At 44.2% G+C, this 13,876-nt stretch overlaps 1 protein-coding gene across 1 annotated transcript; it reads left to right on the forward strand.

Moving 5' to 3' along the window:
- Positions 1-9,278: 9,278 nt before the first annotated feature.
- LOC124655621 (3-ketoacyl-CoA synthase 17-like) lies at positions 9,279-13,173 on the forward strand. Its single transcript, XM_047194486.1, has 2 exons — positions 9,279-10,286; positions 12,684-13,173. Exons 1-2 carry the CDS (start codon positions 9,337-9,339, stop codon positions 13,171-13,173), a joined length of 1,440 nt encoding a protein of 479 aa, XP_047050442.1. The 5' UTR covers positions 9,279-9,336.
- Positions 13,174-13,876: the final 703 nt, after the last annotated feature.

Consider the following 13,876-nt stretch of genomic DNA (forward strand, 5'->3'; position numbering starts at 1 on the left):
GCAATGCGAAATAAAAGGCAGAATCTGTCAAAACAGAACAGTTCGTAAAGAGGAATTTTAAAGTGGCACCAGACTTGCTCAGATGAAAATGCCCAAATTTAATGAAAGTTGCGTACATATATGAGGATCACGCACGTAAATTGGAAGATTTTTTTGATTTTTCTACAGAGACTAATGCTCAAATTCGTGACAGCAAGAAATCTGTTCCTGTGCAGTAATCCAAATCTAGTATTGGTTTTACTATCAAAGACTTTACTTGGTACAACAATGCAATAAAATAAAGATAAGGAGAGGTTGCTAAAGTAGTAAACAACTTCCAAGACTCAAATATAAAACAAAGTGCAGAAGTAAAATAATGGATTGTCTCCCATAAGCGCTTTTCTTTAACGCCTTTCAGCTAGGCGCAGAAAGTGTGTATCAAGTATTATCAAGAGGTGAAGCATCAACATAGGTGTTGGGATTTTTCTCAACTATGCATTTTATCTTATCTATGTGAGTTTCAGAGGCTCCCTTTTCATTATTCTTAGGTTTGCTATCCTCGTCAAACAAATTTTCAGGAACAAGCCAACCATAGTTATTCTCTAGAGCGTCATTCATTCCTAGGAGCTTACAAGGTATTGTTGTCTTAATCTCCCTACTATCATTAATATTATTAGTGTACCTTACTCTCTTCATGTCCATCTTTTCAAGGATACTAGCAAAATTGGTATAAGAGCCAAGCATCTTATATTTAATAAAGACCTTTCTAGCCTCTCTTGCTACACCACCAAATTCTTTAAGAAGGGTTTCTAAGACAAAATCTTTCTTTTCTCCCTCTTCCATATCACCGAGTGTGAGAAACATGTGTTGGATTATAGGATTAAGATTAACAAATTTAGTTTCCAACATGTGTACTAAAGAAGCAACAACAATTTCATAAGTAGGAGCAAGTTCTACCAAGTGTCTATCTTCAAAATCTTCAGCGGTACTAACATGAGTGAAAAAATCTTCTATATTATCTCTCCCAATTATAGACCCACGTCCTACCGGTATGTCTTTTAGAGTGAACTTAGGAGGAAACATGATGAAATAAACTAAAGGTAAATAAAGTAAATGCAGGTAACTAATTTTTTTGTGTTTTCAATATAGAGAACAAGACAGTAAATAAAGTAAAGCTAGCAACTAATTTTTTGTGTGTTTTGTTTAAGTGCAGCAAACAAAGCAGTAAATAAAGTAAAACAAAGCAAGACAAAAACAAAGTAAAGAGATTGGAAGTGGAAGACTCCCCTTGCAGCGTGTCTTGATCTCCCCGGCAACGGCGCCAGAAAACAGTCTTGATGCGCGTAGATGACACGTCCGTTGGGAACCCCAAGAGGAAGGTGTGATGCGCACAACAGCAAGTTTCCCTCAGTAAGAAACCAAGGTTTAATCGAACCAGTAGGAGTCAAGAAGAACGTTGAAGGTTGATGGCGGCGGAGTGTAGTGCGGCGCAACACCAGGGATTCCAGCGCCAACGTGGAACCTGGACAACACAATCACAGAACTTTGCCCCAACGTAACAGTGAGGTTGTCAATCTCACCAGGCTTGCTCGTAAACAAAGGATTAGATGTATAGTGTGGATGATGATGATTGTTTGCGAAGAACGATAAAGAACAATTGCGATGGATTGTATTTCGAGATGTAAAGAATAGGACCGGGGTCCACAGTTCACTAGTGGTGTCTCTCCCATAAGATAAATAGATGTTGGGTGAACAAATTACAGTTGGGCAATTGACAAATAAAGAAGGCATAACAATGCACATACATATATCATGATGAGTACTATGAGATTTAATCGAGGCATTACGACAAAGTACATAGACCGCTATCCGAGCATGCATCTATGCCTAAAAGTCCACCTTCGAGGTTATCATCCGAACCCCTCCGGTATTAAGTTGTAAACAACGAGACAATTGCATTAAGTATGGTGCGTAATGTAATCAACACAAATATCCTTAGACAAAGCATCGATGTTTTATCCCTAGTAGCAACAGCACATCCACAACCTTAGAACTTTACGTCCATTGTCCCAAATTTAATGGAGGCATGAACCCACTATCGAGCATAAATGCTCCCTCTTGGAGTCATAAGTATCAACTTGGCCAGAGCCTCTACTAGAAACGGAGAGCATGCAAGAACATAAATAACATATATGATAGATTGATAATCAACTTGACATAGTATTCAATATTCATCGGATCCCAAAAAACACAACATGAAGGATTACAAATAGATGATCTTGATCATGATAGGCAGCTCACAAGATCTAACATGATAGCACAATGAGGAGAAGACAACCATCTAGCTACTGCTATGGACCCATAGTCCAAGGGTGAACTACTCACACATCGATCCGGAGGCGATCATGGCGATGAAGAGACCTCCGGGAGATGATTCCCTCTCCGGCGAGGGTGCGGAGGCGATCTCTCGAATCCCCCGAGATGGGATTGGCGGCGGCGGCGTCTCTGGAAGGTTTTCCGTATCGTGGCTCTCGGTACTGGGGGTTTCGCGACGAAGACCTTAAGTAGGAGGAAGGGCAGGTCAGGAGGCGCCACGGGGGCCCCACACAACAGGGTCGCGCGGGCCCCTTGCTGGCCGCGCCGCCCTGTTGTGGCGGCGCCTCGTGGCCCCACTTCGTCTCTACCTCGGACTTCTGGAAGCTTCGTGCAAAAATAGGACTCTGGGCGTTGATTTCGTCCAATTCCGAGAATATTTCCTTACTAGGATTTCTGAAACCAAAAACAGCAGAAAATAGCAACTGGCTCTTCGGCATCTCGTCAATAGGTTAGTGCCGGAAAATGCATAATAATGACATATAATGTGTATAAAACATGTGAGTATCATCATAAAAGTAGCATGGAACATAAGAAATTATAGATACGTTTGGGACGTATCAGGCTTCTGGAAGGATTTGGTGCGGCGGCCGCAGGTTTCCGGCGGGTGGCGTGGGGGCTGCTCGCGTGGCTTGAATAAAGGTGGTGGTCCTAGGATCTCTCGCGTGCCAAGTTGAAGATCTATCTTATGCATGTCCGCCTGGATTTGGGTGGATGTTGAGTTCCGGAAGGCTCCGCTGGCAAATGTAACAGTGCTCGTGCCTGGAGTTTGCTGGTTTGGGAGGTATTCGGTCATGTGCGCCCATGCTTTTATTCCGACCGTTTGGTTCTAGAGGGAGCGACGCAAAGCTCTGTTCTATGTTGCCAGCAGATGACATACTAGTCCATGGTGTATCAGAGACATCGAATTTCTAGAAGGCCGGATTGGAGGACTAAACGGTGGATCTATTCGTGGTGTTGTTGAGGGATTTGCTTGGTATTCTGGGTCTTGTAACAACAGTATGGAAGTGGGAGCAGCAGCGCAGGTGAAGTTCAGAGTCTTTCCTTTCAGGGTGAAAATCCAAGGTCTGGCCTTAATTGGTTGTGCCTGGCAATGGTCTTGTTGAAGGCATTGTTTTGAGAGCGGGGACTATCTCCACGGTGAAAACCTAAAATATTTTGATCGGGAGACGACAGAGCTTGTGCATTGTTCCCTTCTTGGAGGCGTCGCTTGTGGAGAGCCTGGATTTCAGGTGTTGTCTTGGTGGTGGTTGTACTGTTGTTGCTAGGACTGGAGTACCATAGAGGGACTTTTTTTCTTAGTTTTATTTTTTATTTTTTGGTTGTGTGCATCCGTACTACCATTAGGGTACTACGTTGTTGCAGAGGCTGGGTGTAATTGGTATCTTCCGATATTAATATATTCCCTTTATCGAAAAGTCATTTAGTTAATTGGGAAATTGTTCTCTCACATCATGACATGGGAGGGTTAGGAGTAACTGATCTTGTTACTTTAAACAAATGCTTGTTGAGTAAATGGCTCTGGAAGTTAGAAAATTCTGATGGTTTATGGCACATTATGGTTATAGATAAGTATTTAAGAAACTCTAGTCTTTCTACCAGGAAACCTTCTCATTTTCAATTTTGGCAAGGCTTGATGAATGTTTCTCCCTTGTTTTACCGTTGAAAACAATTTGGGAATGGCGAGAGAACTATGTTATGGGAGGATACCTGGATAATTAATAAAACTCTAAGGGGAGTTTACCCTAGGTTGTACCTTTTAACTTTTATTGTTAATTTTACGGTTGCCAAAGTATTTGAAGCAGGGGGGGGAGTGATTAGATTTCGCAGAGTGTTATGGGGGAAGCAGATAGTTAAGATGTGGGTAGAGCTTAAGGATTTGTGCGGTGGTGTTGTTCTTAATGAAGAGAATGATAGATGTGTTTGAACGATTGAAAAATGATTGTTTTTCTATTAAATCCTTGTATTTTGCTTTGAAAGCTCACGCAATGGAAGTTCCTTATGTAGGCTTTTGGATGATTAAGATTCCCTTAAGAGTTAAAATATTCTTTTGGATTGCTTTTATGAATAGTATTCTTTCTAAAGATAATTTGGTTAGAAGACTTGGAGATGAGAAGTGTAGATTTTGTAGTTGCAAGGAGATAGTGGATCTTATTTTTTTCCAGTGTGTCGTTGCTAATTATGTGTGGGGTAGCATGTGCCCTTGATCTAAAGAGGGTGCCTACAAAGATGGAGGAGCTCTGTGATTGGGTTCACAGTTTTAAAGTTGTTAAGCTTCATAATTTGATTGCTACATGTGTTGCTTCTATTTTGTGGACCCTTTGGAAAATCGGAGACAAGGCATGTTTTAAAAATGTTTATCCAGATGACCCAGTAAATGTGGTGTCCAGAATCTCGCATAATATTAATGCTTCGGTTGGTTTGCAAAAGATAAAGTTCAGAGATAGAGTACGCTTCGGAGCCAAGTTATTGTTGGTGGTGGCTAGTGAGATCTTCCATCGTAAGAAAGGCTAGGGACCCCTAACGTTGAGACTGGAGAACGGCTAACATATAAGAAAGGAGATCCTCGGTCTAGTGGTTTTAGCAATATAAGGGGAAAAAAGGATTGTTGTCTATGGGTTTTGGGAGCTTTTTAGAACGTTGTGGGTCCTTTTTTTTGCTTTAAGTTGCCCTAGATGGGAAATTTTTGTTTCCCCCTGGTTTGTATGTCCTTTCGTTGTATGAACCATGTTGTGACTATGTGGCTTTAATAAAAGATGGGGGCTATGCCCTTAATTCGCAAAAAAATCTCTAGGTTATTAGCCCAAATGTATATACGTCGAGAGAGAACAATTTTTTTCCATCATAAGGCTCTAAATAATCATACTAAAAATCTGCAGTGCATCAAGTGTCATCCCCCTCTTTTGCATAGTAAATACACGGTAGCTCTACTGAAAATTTTGGTTTGAAAATAAGGTTGAGTGACATGCACCGCTAGCTAGGAGCACACATTCAAAACTGTCGGAAATGGAATTTTCATCTCTAAATGGTTTTGGTGTTTAGTGAGAGGAGTAATCATGTGCTCTAGTGTTATAGGCGTATTCAAAAAATGTGCTCTAGTGTTATAGGCTTATTCCAAGATTTTCACAGGATGGTTATTAAACCCTCAAATCAAAAGTGAAAGAGAGAAGACTATGTTCCAACATTAGATTTCATTTATTTGAGTCATAGAAAAATCATACTATCAAGTGAGGGTCCACTCCGGATGGTTTTGGTGGAACCTAATCACGTACACAAAACAATATATGTGCACCCACAAACCATCCTATAGTTCTTAGAGAGACCATCAAACTTAATCTATTGGTGCAAGATTTACGAGGTATGGTTGTACCACTTGCAACTCCGGTTAAACCATGTTCCTCTGGGTCCGATTATTCTGGTGCTTGTAATGAAGGGGTTGGTCCGAGCTACGCCATGAGGCACCGAATTTGGATGGCTCCGGTACCATGTCTGGTACTTGGAAAAATGTACTGCCTAGCCGGTTGTACCACATTTTGGATTGGTAGTACCGGAACTCCTCGGATCCGGTTTGTATCACCTTGATTTCTGGTTTTATTGGCAATTGATAGTGTTACCGTGGGCGAGTTGAACTATCGGAGGGGGAGGAGGGGAGTGAGGGGCGTGCCTCGCCTTGTGGCGCCAGACATGGTATGCTCGGTAGTACATCTCGCTGGAGGCCGATAGTACCGCCCATGTTTCGATTGTAGTGGACCATGGGAAATTTGCACTTTTACATTTAGATTTGAGGGCCCCTATAAAATCCATCTTATTCTCCAAGGGCGTGCACCTCTTCTATTTTTGTCCCACATTAATGTCTCAGGCTCAACTTGTTAGATATCCCCTATAGTGTTGCAATCTCCTTGATACAAGGGGAAAAGCAGTCATGGTTGGCCATAATTGGAATTTGACTCTAAATTACGCACCATTACATATTGGCTGCCCTATTCCTTTTCTTGGTGCATGGATGTTTCTATTTTCACTTCATTCCTGCAAAATATGATCAAGGAGATGAAAACTCACATTACAATGCTGAACTCTGCACACAAGGCTCTGGCAACCTATAATTTATTCTAAGTAAAATAAGTGAGCATCCCAGTGAACAGTAGCAACCTTTTCTGCTTTGTTATATACAAATCGTTTGCTTCCCCTTTCCTCTCCAACTGAATCACAAAAATTAAGGAGTTGCTTTCTGACAAACTCTAATCTAAAATCAAGAGTTTTGAGCTGTTCTGCGGGAAAGCGCCACCTGCTCCACAATCAACCAAGCACCATCCGCCAAATCAGCAAGAAACAACCAAGAAAATTTGTTGCAGCCACAAGCCCACAACGTACCCCAAATCTACCAACCCTAATGGTTATACAAACTGTACATCAAAAGAAGGTTGGGGCCAGCACTCACCTGCGGCCACCTCTGCTAGAACCATGGTGTGCAGCCAAAAACAAAACTCCCGGGTGTAGATGGAAGAGGACTCGGCGAATCCATGGTGAACCCGAGTCGGTTCCATGGTGAACCTCTGGCCTTAGGGGGAAGGGGCGGGGCTAGATGCAGGCTCCTCCCACCATGAGTCCATGACCGCCTGTCCCGTCATGTTCCCAGTCGACGACCACCGTCGAGGTTGCGCACAGGGAGGAGGATGGGCTTTGGGAGATGCTCGTTGGCGACCTTAGCTGGGCAAGCGGCGGCCGGAAACCCTAGCATGGAGGGCAGGCAGAAGGAGATACAGAGGTGGGGAGAAAGACCACCGAAATTACCACCTACATCCAAGATCAATGGACACGCCCCCAATGCGCCGACCATGATGAACCGGCCAAGCCCAGAACGCGCGGCACCTATCCCTACCCTGGCCCACCTCGCATGCAACCACCGGCAAAGCGCTGAGAGAGCTCCGATCTAAACATCATTAATCTCTTTAGATAATTTTGAGATTTGATGTGGAAATTTTAGATCTAGGTTTTGACCAAAGGAAATTTGATTCCCCCCTAGTAGATATTGCTTGTGGATCTTGTTATTCTTGGGTATTTGGGCACCATAGATGGAAGAGGCCACCGCGGAGCTCAATCTTGGTGGTGTACATCTTAGTGGTATTATTAGGAGTCTCTAATTTGGTTGTAGAGATTTCCCAAGGTTTTTTTTGTATAGGTCTCTTTGTCGCCTCCAAGGGCATCACATAGTGAATCGTGGCACCTTGCATTGTACAAGGGTGTGAGGGTAATAAGGTGAGCCTTTGGGTTATTGGTGGACATCATACCACCACACCTCTCCAGCGGAGATGTACCTCCCCCATAGGAGGGAACTTCGGGATACATCATCGCCTCCACCATGCGGTTATTCCTATCATTTACTTGATTGTTATAACTCGTATAATTGCCAATCATATTTTGCTAGTTGTATCTTGTATGCTTGTGCTTGTCCGTAATAGGTTCCCCACCTAATTTCATCGTGTAGATAAACTATATTATTGTTGTTCTCCTAAATCTGAAAGAAAAACAATAAAATGGAAGTCACATATTCACCCCAAGCCCGCTCTAGTCGACCATCTCAACCCTTCTGCTGTCCTCCTCGGACATGACTTGAAATTGACACAATAGTCACCAGCTTTGACAACCATGATAACCTTGTGGGTTGCAATGTTGTGGTGGCAAGCGAGTGCCATGCATACTCTAGACTACCACTAATTCTGTAGGAATGGTTTCGGAAAAATATCTTCTCGTCTTCAACAAGGCAACAACATCTAGTTTATGGATTTATTATGCTATCGAATTGTATCAGCTATAAAGCAATGTGTTGGACTGGTAACCAAGACCTCAACTATTCGAAAACAATCATATCATAGCAAAAACTCACTGTATTTTTTGACTTCTAGAGCCCCGCCGTTGAGCTCTAACTTAGATGAGGTTTAACTTCCAAGATAGTGCGACCCCCCGCCTTCGCAACCTCTCCTAGATTATTCTATCAAAAAAAAAACCTCTCCTAGATTGTCTATCTAACCATCAATCCTTCGTCGTCGTCAGCCAGATAACTACTCCCTCGATTCACAATTACCTCGTGTTCTAGGTTTAGCCAAAGTCAAAATTTGAAAATTTTGACCAAGAATAGAAAAATATCAACATTCATAATATTGAATGCATATTATTTGAAAATATACTTCACGACGATTCTAATAGAATAGATTTTATATTATAGATGCTGATATTTTTTCCTAAATATTTGTTTAAAGTTTATAAATTTGTATTTGATTAAACCCAAAATGCGAGGTAATTGCAAATAGAGTGAGTACCAAGATTACATAATAAATGTTGAAACAGAAGAATAGTTGGGGCCATCTTTCCAAATACATGTGTCTGATTTAAATTTCGACCATCACGGGTATGTACTCCCTCCATTCATAATTATTTCTCGTTATGGTTTGATTAAAGCCAAACTTTGTAATTTCTAATTAAATATCAATATTTTAAAATATTTTTATTAAATTCATCATAAAATACATTATATATTTATATATTTGATACTATACATATTAATATTTTTCCTACATTTTTTTATCAAACTTTGTAAATTTTGAGTTTGACTAAATTTAGAAGGCAAAGTAAATAAAAACGGAAGGAGTATCAGCAATGACTTTCTGGACTTTTGAAGAAAGTTAAAGAAAGTCATTGGAAGGGATTCCTGTTTTAGATAAGCCGTCATGGATGGGCACTTATCGTAATTTGTTGTGAACAAAAATAGATTTCTCCTTGACTCAATAGAGACGATACATGTGCTGATGCATCGCCTGCACTACACTTGTCACAATATGGGTTTTGGTCCCTACAGGGTTAGATCTTGCTGCCTATAAATACAAGGCGTTGTTTCACTTGAAGCACTCTCTGCAGCCAGCAAGCACAGTCCTTTCGGCCTACTCCCTAGCTACCCTCTAGGTCTCCGGGGAACGGGCGAAGCCGACCATGTCGTCGTCCATGGCCGCGGTCGTGTCGTCGCTCCGCGCCCTCCCACTCCACGTCCTCGTCCCGCTTGTAGCCTCAGCGCTCGCCTTCGTCGTCACCGTCCTCCGCCGCGTGCTTCGGCGGCAGCGGCCGGTTTACCTGCTCAACTATAGCTGCCACCTCCCGGACGCGGAGCGGCAGTGCAACCTGGAGGTGTGCGAGTACTTCGGGCTCCGGTCGGGCCGCTACACCGACGAGACCGCCGACTTCATGCGGCTCATCTTCCGCAAGTCCGGCCTCGGGCAGGAGACCTTCGCGCCGCCCTTCATCTTCTCCGGCAAGTTCGAGAAGACCCAGGCCTTCGCCATCCAGGAGGCCGAGGAGGGGCTCTTCACCGTGGTGTCGCAGCTGCTGGCCAAGTCCGACGTGCACCCGCGCGACGTCAGCGTCCTCGTCGTCGCCTGCTCCATGTTCTCCCCGAAGCCCTCCCTGGCGTCCATGATCGTGCGCCGCTTCAAGATGAAGGACGACGTCAAGTCGTACAGCCTCGCCGGGATGGGGTGCAGCGCCGGCACGGTGGGCATCGACATGGCGGCGCGCGCGCTGCGGGTGCAGCGCAGGCCAGGGTACGCGCTGGTGGTGGTGACGGAGAACACCAGCCTCAACTGGTACTTCGGAAACAACAAGCACATGCTGGTCACCAACTGCATCTTCCGCGTCGGCAGCGCGGCGGCGCTCATCACCGACGTGCCGGCCCGCCGCGCCGACGCCAAGTACGAGCTGCTCCGCACGCTGCGCACGCACCACGGAGCCGACGACGCGGCCTACAACGCCGCCGTGCAGATGGAGGACGAGGACGGCATGGTGGGCGTCGCGCTCACCAAGGACCTCGTGCGCGTCGCCGGCGCGGGGCTCCGCCAGCACATCGCCACGCTCGCGCCCTACGTGCTCCCTGTGTCGGAGCTGCTCAGGTACGTACCTTACGTGTTGCATCTCCACGGCATTGCAGTAAATTGCGTGTCTCGGTGCTTCACTTGTGGTCTCTGTGTGTGCATTTACGGCTGCAGCGCCGTCCACTGATTTCACACGCCAGTAGTAACTTTGCTGCTCTGGTATCTCTGCGACGCTGCGACTAGATAAACAACTTTTCACCCAAAGACAGCAATGCTTGCTCTCTAACATGGAGTATTAATTTCTACCAGACTGACGACAAGATCACCTGTGATCTACTGTAGTACTACGTGCTTATTACTACTGGTATAGAAGAAATATAGCCGTACTTGTCACTAAAACAATTTCAGGACTGACAACAGTATGAAAGTCCTCTGATCTGGCTTATATCATTGTGAGCCAACTGTAGATCCGAGAACTATATTTCCTTTGCTCTACAATGTGAGCTCTTTTAGCACATTTAACCTTGGCCAAAATGCAAGTCATTCGACACTCTCAACAATGTGTATTTGCCCATGTCGTTCCTACTTAGTATTGGGTATTTTGGGGTCTTCCAGACCCTGTTCCTGTTCAAAAAAAATTTAGTACTAGGTATTTTAACTTGTGATTAATCACATCTCTAGTTGTCTAAGCATATTTTTTTGAAACACGGTACAGATGTAGACGCTCACACATACACACATACACTTACCTCTATGAACGCACGCACATCCTACCCATATGAATACCTCCAAAAGACTGTCAAATAAACTTTATCTGATGGGTCCTGAAATCGATAAAGTCACCATAGGCGCCTCGCTGTCTCGATGGAAACGTCGCCTCCCACTGAAAAATATTCCGATTTTAATGAAACACTAAAGTGTCAAACCTGAAGTTTAAACACTGGTGGGATGAGGATACCACTGCCCTCCTAACCACCCTCTCAAGCATTGATTATATACACACTGATTGTGGTTGGGAGGAAAAGATAAGATTGTAGCAATAACTGAAGAGTAGGACTGGCATTTAGACCCTTAATAATTGTGTACTCAAGTCTATAAGGATATTCCGTCCAATCCATATCATTTGGATCGGCCGGAGTATATAGTTTGGAAAGGAAGTAGACATGCTAGAACATTTGGTGAAAGAAAATGAGCAGCTTCAGAGTAATTATGGATTTATGGACCGTGCACTAGGGGTGTCCCTCTAGCTGTCTACGTTTGACAAAAAAAAAAGACATCGAGAAACATAATTACATAAAACAAAAAAAGAAAGATCGCGTCTAGTATAGAACATCAATTGTTTGTTGCAATTAAGTTTCAGATGAAAAACATAGACAAAAGAAAGTAAGATACTGTATTTCGTATTAAAAGAAAAATCTAAACTTGAACTTTGGTTGTTCAACTTATTTTTGGATTGTTTCGTATTAGAAGAAGTATCTTGGGAGTTCTCTTTAGACAATGTTTTCCACTATCGATCATGAATTGTACAGACAGTAGTTGCGATGTTTCTACCAACATAAATGTCAAACTTGACTTCTGGTTTCACCATTTGAGGCATAGCTGCAAACTTGTACTAATTTCGTATTCAGTACTTGAGATTTCCATACTAAGCGTAGCACGCAACACTGCACACCCCACATGCATATTCAGAGATTCAGAGCAGCAATAGGAAAACTTAATGAAACCATGAGCGTTCTGAATTTCCAGCCCTCAATAAATGTATGGTCGTTGTTAACGGAGTATCTACATCGTGTTCGGTACGACTCTCACTATTTGGTTCTCTGTTATTTCCATACATGTCTCTGAACATTATTGTTACACACAATGGTGATCCGAGACCTATGATGTCTCTGAATATTATTGCATAACTTTGTACACTAATATGCTTGGAGTTGTATACTTTTACACACTGGACATTATTGTTATGTTTTCATCGAAATAATTATTAGTGTTTTTGTGCTATAACTAAATATACATAATGGTGATCCATGCTAATTGATGTCAATAGATGTTAATGGTTTATGTACTAAGGAACGAATCTAACAAACTCAAGAGGCTTTTGGCCAAACTGTGACATTAGCTGATAGCCTTATACCACATATTGCATGTAGCACCGACACTGCAGTGGCCTGGAACTCTCAGTCAGTAAAAACTGCACATCCATTTAGTGCAAAATTGCGCAATTAGAAGTGTGCAGCGTCAGTAACATGCTACTCCAGTCTCCAGCGCAAGTGCAGTATATGGAGTTACGTGGCGATGAGGATGATCCTCTGACGATGTTAATTACCTGAAACATGTGATTGAGGTTTAGAGTAACTTCAGCCCAACTTATCAATACCAAGTGCATCCACAAAATTAGCATGCATTTTAAAGATTCAGTTACTAGTATACTGACGCGGTCTCGCCGGACATACGGCGCACGCAAATATACTGCAGGTACGTGTACCGTGTGGCGTGGGCGTACAGCGGCGGCAACCCGAAGGCGGCGGCGGCGCTGGTGCCGGACTTCCAGCGCGCGTTCGAGCACATGTGCATCCACTCCGGCGGGAAGGCGGTGATTGACACGGTGGCGAAGCTCATGGGGTTCGGCCCGTCCGTGGTGGAGCCCGCCCGCGCCACGCTGCACCGGTTCGGCAATACCTCCAGCAGCCTCGTCTTCTACGAGCTGGCCTACTTCGAGGCCAAGCGCCGCGTCCGCGCCGGCGACCGCCTCTGGATGCTCGCCTTCGGCACCGGCTTCAAGGCCTGCAGCAACGTCTGGCGCGCGCTCCGCGACGCCGCGCCCGACGCCGACAACCCCTGGAACGGCTGCGCGCACCGCTACCCGGCGGCCTTGCCCGTGCCGACCCCGCGCAGGGCGAACTACCAACCCCAGCAGCACGAGCAGCCACCACCGCCGCCGCCGCCGCAGCAGCAGCAGCAGTGAAGACCCCGTACGGCGTACGTCGCCGTCGATCCATCGGCCGTGGAATAAATTGTGCTGCTGATTATAACTAGGAACCGGTCGATGTATGAACCGTTGGTTTTCCGTCATGATCTAAGTCGATGAATCGTGCACTCGTTTTATTTCATTGTAGCCAACATACCTGTCATGGTTTGCCAATCAATTATGCAAACAGGAAACTCGAGTCCACGGCACATCTACTCTTCAAATGTCGCTAGCCTTTACATCCTTTCTTGGCTTGGGATCATTTCGGTGGAAACCATGAAGGTCAAGGATTGGATTTATATTCGTCAACGACATAAGGCAGAAGTCCTTAATGTCCCTCATCATACTTACCTCTTCAAAAATTTGGAATAAGCATAATATGAGGATTTTCATAATGTATCCACACTATGCCGATATTTGTTGTGAGCGCCAGATGTACCCATAGCTAGGGCCTAGGGGGTGCACATGACCTCGGTAAAAAACAAAAACTTTTGTTAAATAGCATTTTTTAACCACTCATGCAATCCTAAAAATCTTTTTTTATCTGTTGAGGAATTCCCTACGCACCCCGGTCCAAATGCTCTAGCTCCCCCACTAGTTGTTGTGTCTAAAATTATGGGAGAATTGGCTCTTTCGAGCGTCAAGGGGGAAAACCATTAAGTTCCATAATGGCGCGAGAGTGATTCTTTTGTACTCCCCT

This window comes from Lolium rigidum, chromosome 5, assembly GCF_022539505.1.
Source record: "Lolium rigidum isolate FL_2022 chromosome 5, APGP_CSIRO_Lrig_0.1, whole genome shotgun sequence".
NCBI classification, from domain to species: domain Eukaryota; kingdom Viridiplantae; phylum Streptophyta; class Magnoliopsida; order Poales; family Poaceae; genus Lolium; species Lolium rigidum.

What these genes read in the sequence shown, in the direction of transcription:
- LOC124655621 (XM_047194486.1), top strand. Translation starts at nt 9,337, where the DNA reads ATGTCGTCGTCCATGGCCGCGGTCGTGTCGTCGCTCCGCGCCCTCCCA. An exon ending in CCTGTGTCGGAGCTGCTCAG is followed by an intron (nt 10,287 to 12,683) that starts GTACGTACCTTA and finishes AATATACTGCAG; the next exon opens with GTACGTGTACCGTGTGGCGT.